Source organism: Stenella coeruleoalba (assembly GCF_951394435.1).
Source record: "Stenella coeruleoalba genome assembly, chromosome: 15".
In the NCBI taxonomy this organism is placed as follows: Eukaryota; Metazoa; Chordata; class Mammalia; order Artiodactyla; family Delphinidae; genus Stenella; species Stenella coeruleoalba.
Window position 1 is genome coordinate 20,993,748 of NC_137161.1, and position 12,911 is coordinate 21,006,658.

At 37.9% G+C, this 12,911-nt stretch overlaps 1 protein-coding gene across 2 annotated transcripts in view; it reads right to left on the reverse strand.

Annotated features, from left to right (window-relative positions):
- Nucleotides 1-12,911, reverse strand: part of RALGAPB (Ral GTPase activating protein non-catalytic subunit beta) — a 101,682-nt gene that overhangs the window by 58,328 nt on the left and 30,443 nt on the right. For both annotated transcript variants that reach the window (XM_079946234.1, XM_079946233.1), the window contains exons 4-6: nucleotides 12,279-12,442; nucleotides 10,518-10,704; nucleotides 6,267-6,398 (exon numbers count right to left, since the gene is read on the reverse strand). In XM_079946234.1, the coding sequence (XP_079802360.1) occupies nucleotides 6,267-6,398; nucleotides 10,518-10,704; nucleotides 12,279-12,442 (483 nt within the window). The remainder of the gene's footprint in view (nucleotides 1-6,266; nucleotides 6,399-10,517; nucleotides 10,705-12,278; nucleotides 12,443-12,911) is intronic.

The following is a 12,911-nucleotide window of genomic DNA, read 5'->3' on the forward strand; positions in this document are numbered from 1 at the left end:
TTTGGCTATTTGGGGTCTTTGTGTTTCCATACAATTTTCAAAACTTTTTGTTCTAGTTCTGTGAAAAATGCCATCGGTCGTTTGATAAGTATTGCATTGAATCTGTAGATTGCTTTGGGTAGTACAGTCATTTTCACAATGTTGATTCTTCCAGTCCAAGAATATGGTATATCTCTCCACCTGTTTATATCGTCTTTAATTTCTTTCATCAGTGTCTTATAGTTTTCTGCATTCAGGTCTTTTGTCTCCTTAGGTAGGTTTATTCCTAAGTATTTTATTCTTTTTGTTGCAATGGTAAGTGGGAGTGTTTCCTTAACTTCTCTTTCAGATTTTTCATCATTAGTGTACAGGAATGCAAGAGGTTTCTGTGCATTAATTTTGCATCCTGCTACTTTACCAAATTCACTGATTAGCTCTAGTAGTTTTCTGGTAGCATCATTAGGTTTCTCTATGTATAGTATCATGTCATCTGCAAACAGTGACAGTTTGACTTCTTCTTTTCCGATTTGGATTCCTTTCTTTTTCTTCTCTGAATGCCATGGCTAAAACTTCCAAAACTATGTTGAACAACAGTGGTGAGAGTGGGCAACCTTGTCTTGTTCCTGATCTTACAGGAAATGGTTTTTCAGTTTTTCACCATTGAGAACGATGTTGGCTGTGGGTTTGTCATATAAGGCCTTTATCATGTTGAGGTAGGTTCCCTCTATGCCTGATTTCTGGAGAGTTTTTATCATAAATGGGTGTTGATTTTGTCGAAAGCTTTTTCTGCATCTGTTGAGATGATCATATGATTTTTACCCTTCAATCTGTTAGTATGGTGTATCACACTGATTGATTTGCATATACTGAAGAATCCTTGCATTCCTGGGATAAACCCCACTTGATCATGGTGTATGATCCTTTTAATGTGCTGTTGGATTCTGTCTGCTAGTATTTTGTTGAGGATGTTTGCATCTATGTTCATCAGTAATACTGGCATGTAGTCTTCTTTTTTCGTGACATCTTTGGTTTTGGTATCAGGGTGATGGTGGCCTCATAGAACGAGTTTGGGAGCGCTCCTCCCTCTGCTATATTTTGGAAGAGTTTGAGAAGGATAGGTGTTAGGTCTTCTCTAAATGTTTGGTAGAATTTGCCTGTGAAGCCATCTGGTCCTGGGCTTTTGTTTGTTGAAAGATTTTTAATCACAGTTTCAATTTCAGTGCTTGTGATTGGTCTGTTTATATTTTCAACTTCTTCCTGGTTCAGTCTTGGAAGGTTGTGCTTTTCTAAGAATTTGTCCATTTCTTCCAGGTTGTCCATTTTATTGGCATACAGTTGCTTGTAGTAATCTCTCATGATCCTTTGTATTTCTGCAGTGTCAGTTGTTACTTCTCCTTTTTCATTTCTAATTCTGTTGATTTGAGTCTTCTCCCTTTTTTTCTTGATGAGTCTGGCAGGTGGTTTATCAATTTTGTTTATCTTCTCAAAGAACCAGTTTTTTGTTTTACTGACCTTTGCTATCGTTTCCTTCATTTCTTTTTCATTTATTTCTGATCTGATGTTTATGATTTCTTTCCTTCTGCTAACTTTGGGGTTTATTTTGTTCTTCTTTCTCTAACTGCCTTAGGTGTAAGGTTAGGTTGTTTATTTGAGATTTGTCTTGTTTCTTGAGGTAGGACTGTATTGCTATAAACTTCCCTTTTAGAACTGCTTTTGCTGCATCCCATAGGTTTGGGGTCGTCGTGTTTTCATTGTCATTTGTTTCTAGGTATTTTTTGATTTCCTCTTTGATTTCTTCAGTGATATCTTGGTTATTTAGTAACGTATTGTTTAGCCTCCATGTGTTTGTAGTTTTTACAGTTTTTTTCCTGTAATTGATATCTAGTCTCATAGCATTGTGGTCAGAAAAGATACTTGACACAATTCCAATTTTCTTAAATTTACCAAGGCTTGATTTGTGACCCAAGATATGATCTATCCTGGAGAATGTTCTATGAGCACTTGAGAAGAAAGTGTATTCTGTTGTTTTTCGACGGAATGTCTCCAGCCAAGCTGGAGCCTGCTGGCCGTTGGGTGGAGCTGGGTCTTAGCACTGAGATGGAGATCTCTGGGAGAGCTCTCTCCAACTGATATTACATGGGCCAGGAGGTCTCTGGTGGTCCAATGTCCTGGACTTGGCTTTCCCACCTTGGAGGCTCAGGCCTGACACCAGGCCGGAGCACCAAGACCCTGTCAGCCACACGGATGTCTGAAGTAAGGTCCTGGGGCAACACCCCAGCATGTGTGGCAGACGTGTAGGATAGGGCAGCAGACCCATTTCAATGTATTTAAAACAATGGGCTTGAGGTATATTTTATATGGAAATAATTTTAAACATTTCCATTAAAAAATAGATTTTGGCTTCCACTCAAAATAGTCTGCTTAACTGTCCATTAAACAGCCTTTCCAACCCAAAGTAATATTGTTAGTCAACCTACAGCCAGCACCTGGAAAGAACTTCCACTAGCTTCAAGACGAAAAGAACCAGGCTGAGAAACATAAATCAGTGGTTTATAGATGCCCTGGGCCTTTGAAACCTTTTTCCATCTACTCAGACTCTGAATTTCACATAACTGCAAGTGGGGACACGGGCCTGTGTGTGCATGTATGGAAAAGGGGCTTCTAGTGTTAGTACACTGTATCCAAAGAACTGTGGTCCACTATGTGGCGTAGGGAAGATAAGAAGTCTCTAGAAGCAGTACCTACTGGGGATTATACTTCTCTGTTCAAAAATTAGAAAAACAAGCAGTAAGCTTGGAATGGACTACACCTCAGTCCAGCAGAGCTCTGCTAAATTCATATCTGTTTGATACCGAAAACTGGGGAGAAAGAAACAGGGGTTCAGGGGGAGCGTGACGGAGAAAGAGAGCAGTGCATGTGCACAAGAGGAGCAAAAAAGCCAAGAGATAGACAACAGAGCAGCCTGTCCCAAGGCTGCCTTGATCCCTCCCTATCATGACTGAATGTTCACTGCTTCTTGGAGCCCAGTCAGACGGCTCTATCATCACACAATAACCCCTCTTTTTCACCTGCATTTGTTTAAGTAAGTTCCTATTCTGTATATTAAAAAAACCCCTGACTAAAATACTAAAATCTTTCAGCTCAAGAAGAAAGATAGAGCCTGAAGAGATCAATTAATAGTGAAGGAATAGGAAAAGATTATCCAAGAACTACAAACTCTTAAGGAATATATAACTTTCATGCAACAGAGCATAGAAAAAGATAGGTAGTTTCCTATTTAAGTTACCAAAATATAAATTAGTCAAAAAATAGAAACGGAGATAATTTGGGAAAACATTAAAATAGCATTCCATAACCAAGCAGAAGTTTTCTCTAAAGAATGAAGGATGATTCAATAGAACAGTATTCCATAACCAAGCAGAATTTTTCTCTAAACAATGAAGGATGATTCAGTATTGGGGAAAAAATAACATACTATCAATAGGTAAAAGAAGAAAAAACATTTAATTGCTTAAATGGATGCCAAAATATGATTTGAAAATAATTCAGTAGTATTTCTGATTTTACTTATATTTTTAAATTTAAAATTTTTTCATTGCTTAGGAAATCAGGAACAAAGAAAAGAATAACTATCTAATATCAACAACCAATATCCCACTCAAAATTTCACACAACAGAGGCATTCCAATGAAAATCAGAATGAAAGAAGGATGCTAAAACAGTATCATTTTAACTCAACAATGTTCTAGAAATTCTGCCTAATGTAGTAAAACACATACAAAAATAATTATAACAACAATGGCAACTTTTCAAGCATTAGATGTACTGTTTTACATACTTTTTCTTCAATACTTATAACAAGATGGATAGTATTATTATCCCCATTGTATAGATTAAAAAGAGACTGAGACTCAGAGAGACTAAACTGCTTGCTCAAGTTCACAAAGAAAAAAGTAGCAGAACATGAACTCATATACAGATCTTACTGCAATCAAAGCACTTATAATTAATTACCACAGATTCGAGTATGAATTACTAGAAAGGAGACATTTATTTGCAGATATGTATTCATTATATCTAGAAATTTAAAAAGAAATCAGTGAAATACTCAGAGCATTTTTAAATCCCAAGTATATAAAAAATATACAAAAATAAAATAAGTAAAACATTTTCTTTACAGCAGCAATAGCCACTTACAAGATTTAACAGTAGAAAAAAAGTTAGCCTTTCACAACATCAGCAATAAATACACAGGAATAATGGTAAAAAGAAAAAAATTATGCAGATCTCTGTGAAGAAAACTACAAAACATTTCTGCAAGATATTTAAGATTCTAGGGGCTTCCCTGGTGGTGCAGTGGTTAAGAACCTGCCTGCCAATGTAGGGGACATGGGTTCAATCCCTAGCCCAGGAAGATCCCACATGCTGCGGAGCAACTAAGCCCGTATGCCATAACTACTGAGCCTACGCTCTAGAGCCTGTGCTCTGCAACAAGAGAAGCCATGACAATGAGAAGCCTGCACACCGCAATGCCTCAACCAGAGAAAGCCCATGCACAGCAACGAAGACCCAACACAACCTAAATTAATTAATTAATTAATTAAGATTCTAAAAAAGAAAAATACCTACTCTTAGAAAAGCAAACACAATATATTAAGATGTCAGCTGTTCCTAAATATAAATACAAGCTTAATGCAATTCTCATCTTTGGCAGAGTCTGGTTAGATGTTCACTAGCTTCTCTTTTCCTCCTATGTTCTCTTGCAATTAAGTGTGGCATATGTTTGAGTTCCAGCCAATGGAATATGGGTAGCAGTGATTTACATCACAGTTCAGGAGCTGGTCCATGAAAACCTTCCACACAATTTTCCTTGCTCTCTCTCTTTTCCATCTTCTAGCCAGATACAGAGGCACCTGCCTACAAAGTTAAGGCCCTAATAAAGCCACATGTTGAAGATGGCAGAGACTCTGCCAGCCTGGGTCCCTGAACAACTACCTAAGTAGAGCTGCTCCCTACCCAAGACCTTATGAAACATACTGTACTAAGCCACTAAGATTTTCAGGTTCATCTGCTAAAGGAGGACATGTTCCTTACCCTAATTAACACACACTCCAAACCCCAAAAGGTTTTGTGAGGTTCTTCTGTTCACTTGTGTTTTGTAACATGTCAAATGGATTCTAAAATTCATCTAAAATGTTAAACAGGCAAAAAGAGATTTTTAAAAATATTCCAAGAAATGTTTTAGGGAAAAAGATATTAGTCCCACCAAATATCAATAACTATTATAAGATTAAAATAATTAAAAGTGTTAATCTCCTATAAGAATGAATTAAAGATCAATGGAATAATATGTGACCCAAAGACAAAATCCATATATATAAAGGAACTTAATGGCACAAAGGAAACAAAGTCAGAAGAAATCATAGGTGAATATCTATCTGATCAAAGAACAAAGGAAGACTTTCTAATCTTAAAGGAAACAGAAAATAATCACAGAAAAAGACAGATTTTAAAAAATAAACTAAAATAACCGAAAGATGAAAAACACACAATACAAACTGAAAAAAACATGATAGAAAATGGTTAAGATCCCTAACTTATAAACAGGTCATACAGAGTAATTTAGAATCACTAATACACAAATAGAAAAATGAGGCTCGTCAAACCAGAAAGAAAAGATATGCAAGGAAAAAGTTTACAAATCAAATAGTATACAACAGAACCAAAGTTCCACAGAGCACAAGGATGGGGCTAGTAGAGAGAAAGGTAGGAAGCAATGAAATTGAATTGAATAGAATTACTATAAAAAAAGAAAGAGCATGAAGTATTACTTTTAGCAATTTGTCCCTCTGTGAAATTCTATGGTGTACCCTCAGTGAAATTTTAAACCACGCTACTAGAGGAGAGGTCCTGAGAGCCAGACTGACCAGTCAGTGCTGGTCATAGAGAGGAACAAGCTAGTCTCCAGTCCCCAGAGAATGTGACAAAGTCCTGGGAGAGAGATCATCATCCAAGCTGCACCAACAGGCAAGAGAACAAATGCTGCACCTACTGCAGGGAACAAGCCTCCAGAGAGTGTGGCCCAAGAGCAGCTGAGGACAGCCTGACCCTGCTGGGACAGGGAGAGCAGGGGCACATGATGTAGATGTGTGTGTTGTCCAATTTGGCTCCATCTGATGACTGGGCTTAACAGCCACACTGTGAACTCTAACAAGGAGTTATAGCACCGTTCCTGTCCTAAGACACTCACTGCGTAAAGACCACATGAAATACAACAACAACAGTACCTTAACATATGTAAAAAGCGAAACCATGTCTGTGCAACACACTCATTATCCATTTCAGGAGGGATCAGACTGGCATCTTCATCGGGAACTTTAAATGGAGGAAATGAAGGACCATATGTAAAGCGTAGCAATCTAGAAAATAGAAAAAATCATACCAGCAAGTTCATTTTGTAACAGAATGGAAAATACATTCAAACATTAAAATATACTAAGAGAAATATGATAAGAGAAAATAGATGAAACTTGTATTATACCTCACTGAAGTGAATAAAATAAATGAAAACCCTTGTTTATAAAATAGATAAACTGGAAGAGGATTTCCAGTTTTATAAAGGATTTTTTTTTTTTTTTTTTTTGCAGCTTCAACACAGTTATTTATTGTCTCGCAGTCCCGGAGGCTGGGTGTCCGAGACCAAGGGGTCGGCAGGGCTGGTTTCTCCCGAGGCCGCTTCCTCAGTTTGGAAACAGCCATCTTCTCCCTGATCTCCACAACATCCCTCTACTGGATGCACATCCCCGGTGTCTCCTTTTCTTAAAAAAATTTATTTATTTATTTATTTTTGGCTGTGTTGGGTCTTCGTTGCTGCACGCAGGCTTTCTCTAGTTGCAGCGAGCGGGGGGCTACTCTTTGTTGCAGTGCACAGGCTTCTCATTGCAGTGGCTTCTCTTGTTGCGGAGCACGGGCTCTAGGTGCACGGGCTTCAGTAGCTGTGACACGCGGGCTCAGCAGCTGTGGCATGCGGGCTCAGTAGTTGTGGCTCACAGGCTCAGTAGTTGTGGCGCACGGGCTTAGTTGCTCCACGGCATGTGGGATCTTCCCAGGCCAGGGCTCGAACCCGTGTCCCTTGCACTGGCAGGCGGATTTTTAACCACTGCGCCACCAGGGAAGCCCAACCTCACTTATCCTTAATCACCTCTTTAAACGCCCTATCTCCAAATGCAGACGCATTCTGAGGTGCTGGGGAGGTCAGGGCTTCAACAATATGAGTTGGGGGCGCAGGGCATAGTTTAGGCCATAACACCTGGGGAGCAGGAGTGGATGAGTAAATAGTGTACCTGAAACAACCTGTTCATGCATTGATGATATCTGACATTGTGGCATTTGAATCTGCATTAGAAGATTTTCTCTACACTTGTACTTGATGTCTTCATAACAAAAAGGTTTCCTTATTCACTCTTATCAAATCACACTTCCTAATATCCATCCTCATCTGTCCTCTGAGCTCTGCTTCAAGCTCTGTGGCCACAACCTCATCTGTCTCCCCAGCATCTGCACCTCCTGCAGTGGTCTTCCGGCCTCCTCACCCCCGGGTGCAACACTGCCATCGAAGAATCACTGTGACAACTGTGCACTTTATATGAAATCCACTCTGGTCTACTGGTTCTCTGGCAGCTCGATGAGTCCTTCTTGCCCTTCTTGCCCTCTTCCTCCATGTCGCCGCGAGCGGCCCCCGCGGCCCGGCCCGCCCCGGGAGCCCCGCGCCGCCCGCTGCCGCTACATGCTCGCCCAGGCCCCGCGGCTGCTGCCGCTCCTGCGCCGCTTGCCTGGCCGCAGTCTCCGCCCGCGGCCGCCAGGGGCCGTCCAGGATATTTTAAAACATGTATTTCTATTTTTAAATAATTAATGTTATTTATAATTTAGTTCATGTATTTTTAAGTTATATAATTTACAAATTTATTTTATTTACTTATAAAACTTCTTTATCATTTTATAAATTTATGTATTTAACTGTAATTTTATTTTACTTATATGATTTTATTATAATTATCAAATAAGTGATTTTATAAATTAAATATTATATCTCATAAATTTTATAATACATCTTGTATATAACATTATAATATGTATAACATGTAACATACAATGGTGTATATAATTATACAAAATATAATTTTATAATATATACTATAACATAAATTACAAATCAAATATTACTTTATAAAATTAAAAATTACCTAAAAGTTTACTTTAAAACTGCAAATAACAAATCATATAATACACAATTATGCTTATGTTGATTATATAATTAGTCATGTAATATAAATAATAAATTCTTTAAATTATTTTTAAAAGATTCATCGCACTGCAAATGCCTTCAACACAACTAAGCTATAATCTATTCATAATAACTGCTATATAACTTTAAATGAAGTTTAGAATTTATGGTGTGTGTGCCATAAAATGAATTTGACAATTGAATTACTTAACTAAATATTAATATTCCAAATGTATTAAAACTGTTCAAAGCCCTTTGACCCAATTATTAACCTATTATAATGAGAATAGATTATAATCTATTATATTATAGTTATATAATCTAAAGATTATGTCTTAATAAAATAACCAGAATATACACAAAGACTATGTATAAAGTACTCACATATCAACAATATTTTTAAAACACAGGGAAAAACTTAAATATCAAAACAGCAGGGAAATTATTAAATGAATTATAATTCCATTTATAAAATGAAAAACTATAAAGCCATTAAAAAATGATCTTGAGATCTATTTAAGAAGAAAAAAGGTACATGTAATTACTGGGACAAGAATCAGACAACAAATAAAAAAAGCAGATAATACTATATCAAATAATCTCAAATTTGTTTTTTAAAAAAGAGAAAACAGGAAAAATACATTCAAACTTTGGTTATTTGTAAGTGATGGATATTTCCTCCTACATCTTCCAAATTTTCTATTATAAGCATGTATTGCTTTTATAATCAAGATAAAATGATATGTTATTTAAAAATAGATTCATAATATTGACATTCACAAAGATATACCAGAATCAATAGAATACTCCAAACCTTCATCTTAGTTTAAACGATGATAAAGAGATAAACATTTATTAACTCTCAAAATGACCAGTCTACCTTCTGATACATGATACCACCTACGAATGATCTGTTCTCACCTCCACCACTACCCCACCCCCAATCAAATCTGAATCAGATCAAGTCTCTAGATCTAACCACCAGTCGACAGGAAATACAGGGGACAGAGGAACATGCTAATTAACACAACTAGGACATAATCAGAAAAATCCAAAATGTGAAGCATTCTATAAGACAAACAATCCAGTTCAACAAAAAAACTGCAAGGAAATAAAAATGAGAGAACAGTAACCTACAGTTTAAAATAGGCTTAAGAAACATGTCAACTAAATACAACGCCCAAACCTTGTTTGTGTTCTGATTCAATGGAATCAACTATAAAAAAAATTGAGACATTCAGGGACATCTGAACACTCAACAGCTAACCAATATTAACAAACTATTAACATTTTGTTTAGGTGTGATAAATGGTATTGTGATTATGTTTAAAAAAGAATGCTCAGGGCTTCCCTGGTAGCGCAGTGGTTAAGAATCCACCTGCCAATGCAGGGGACAAGGGTTCGAGCCCTGGTCCGGGAAGATCCCACATGCCACGGAGCAACTAACCCCGTGCGCCACAACTACTGAGCCTGCGCTCTAGAGCCCGCGTGCCACGAGCCCTTGCTCCGCAACAAGAGAAGCCACCGCAATGAGAAGCCTGTGCACCTCATCGAAGAGTGGCTCCCACTCGCAGCAACTAGAGAAAGCCTGCACGCAGCAACGAAGACCCAACACAGCCAAAAATAAATAAGTAAATAAATTTAAAAAAAAAGAATGCTCAACTTTTAGAGTCATATTAAAAGAAATGAAAAAAACAAGTCTGAAAAAAATGAAGCCTAACAGTTTACTCACAGAATAGTGATGGCATTATATATAAATGGTAAAAAAAAAAAAAAAAAAAAAAAGTTAAATTATTATAATAAAGTACTGCCTACTTTGGTTACACAGGAGAACATTATAGTATGCTCCTATTTCTGTAAAATTATGTATAAACATATATAATAAGACTTCTGGTGAACTTAACTCTTTCTGTTATACCTTTCTTTGGTTTGTTTTTTAAAAATAATGATCATGAATATTTTAATAATCAGAATAAGAGTGGGATTTTGGGGGTGGGAGTGGTAGGGCTCAGAATTTATCTGCCTCTCCAAAACCTGCTTAATCTAAAATGTTTTAGATTAGACAGGCACTAGCCAAACTGACACACCTATTTTAAAAAAGTGGTTTGATTCTCTATCTAAAGTACAGTAATGAGAGACACAGAATAGAGACTTTTTACCATGTACTCTGTGAATCCCAGAAAGACACAGAACTAGGGGAAAGCTACCCAAGGTCAGACGGATGAAGGAAGGCAAGTGGATGATGATAACTTACCTTGAAGTGAGCGCACAGATGACCTTGCTCCACTGCTCCACCACTGCTGGGTGGTGCCTCCAGTTAGCCACCATCTCCTTGGCTGTTTTCCAGTAAGGAGGTGTTGGGAAGCACCGAGTACAAGCTAGTAACCAAACCTCAAAGAGAACACCAATCAACTTCTCTGCTAGATTCTCAGCAATGCCACCTTACCAACAAAAAGAAAACATCTTTGGCATACTTATTTGTAAAGCAGAATCTTTAATTCACTGACTTGGGAGAACTGGTCAAAAAATTAAAATAACTGCAATGTTAAGTTTTGACTTTCAAATAATCACTTAACAGAGAGAGCAAAAAACTATTCTTAGAAGCTCCTATGAAGGAAATCATGGATATATCAACCCATTATCACTTTGAAAGTTTTCAAGTGGCCCTGCTCGGTTCGTATTGCAGATCTTAATCTTCCAGCAGTGGGACAAGGAGTACAGAGGGAAGAAAAGAAAGGATGAGTGTCTATAATGAACGACTGCTATGAGTCAGTTTCTGTGCACACAGCTCATACACATTAATTCTGCAGGATAGGTATTTATAATCTCTAACCAATTATCGATTATACCCATTTTGAAGATGAGAAAACAGGTTCAGGAAATTTAAGTAACTTGCCCAAGTTCACACAGCCAATAAGTAAAGGAATCAGAACAAATACCCAAGACTTTTTACCTCTAAACTTTGCTATAAAATCCTTCAGGTGTTTGAAAGCGACCCTTCAAGGGAGAGGGAGACAAAGAAGGGAGCCGAACGACTGGTACTGGGCAGGACAGAGCCTCAACCATGAAAACAGAGCGGCTCCTCTGTTCCAAGCCCTGGAACTAGGAAGAACAGCAGTGGTCTGTACTCTGCATAGCTCCAAAAGACAAACTTGGGACGAGAAGGAAAAGTTCTAAGGATTCCTATTTCAAATGGGCAAAAATGAAGTTTCAACAATAATAAGCCCCAGAAGTGGATGGATTGCCTGCCTTATGGTGCTGAAATCCCTGCCATGGGGAGTGTGTAGCAGAGAGACACACTATCTGTGTCTGGCCAGCTATCATCAATACCAGACAGGGTATTCCTATTATGGGGTCCCTTGCAACACTAAAATTCTAGGGTTTTTTTAAGATATCTTCCTGGACACTGCATTTGTGTGAGAGCACAAGCACACTCACATGTGTTAGCAAAGGGACTACACAGATGAATAAGCAATAAGGGAACTTGGAACTAGAATATCAACTTATTGTCTGTGTATACTGTGCATACAAAGCAGGATGTCTAAAATACACTCTAAAGTCTTATAAAATTGGAGGCTTTTTAATGGCTAGGCAATGCATGACATACTGTCATACTTCCAAATAGAACACTTTAAGATTCTGTAGGGTTCATTTGCTAAACAAAATATCTTCTAGCTATCAAGTTTTCAGAGTCTACCTGGATAACTACTTTGTAATCAGGTACATGAGTTGTTTCGTATATAGGCTCTATCCTAATATACTGAACAAGCTACTGTTACTGTCATTATCAAACATGCACTAATTCACTGAGCCCCTCACTATATTAGCAAAATCATCACTGAAGGTAACATAACTTTCCATTGTGCCTTTGAGGGTTTTCCATTCTAAGAACTGTTCATCTTGGTTTGTCAACTGTAGTGCCAAAATTTAAATCCCCACAGAGTCTACTACTCATTGAGTCTAAAAGTAAACAGCATTTGGAGTTCAGAAATAAATTAGAAAAAAATTAACAAACCTTGAACAGTTGGTGGTGCTAAAAGTATGTCATTAATCTGCAGAAGAAACAACAGTAAGACTTCCCAGGTTTCTCGGGCCATAATGGATGACTCACGGGCCAGTTTCTGAATGGCTCTCAGGACCTGTAAGCATAGTCGGATCTGACTGGAGCCCTGTTCCTGTCTGAAGAAGACAAACAGACATCACTGACAAGCCTTGAGGAGAGAATGCAACAGTTACAGACAGGCGACTTTTGGACACAGCAAGCAATGATCCAATGATACTCCCTAACAGCGTCAGCAGACAGAATTAGGTGCACCCTCTTCAGTTCAAAGCTACTTCCTCGTCATACAGTTTGGCCCTCTGGGATCTCAGCCTACCACTCTTAAAAAGCCTGAAGAGCTCCTGTGGAGATAGAGGATAATAGAAAGTAAACTTCACCTCTAGATTTTTAGAGGATAATAGAAAGTAAACTTCACCTCTAGATTTTTAGAGGATAATAGAAAGTAAACTTCACCTCTAGATTTTCTAAGTGTGAAATGTGCCTGGCGCATACAACAGATACTCAATAGGTTTCTGCTGAATGAATGAGTAAATACCCACAGCCACTTCCACTGCTCACACAGCAGAATGGCCTTTGTATTCTTCTAAA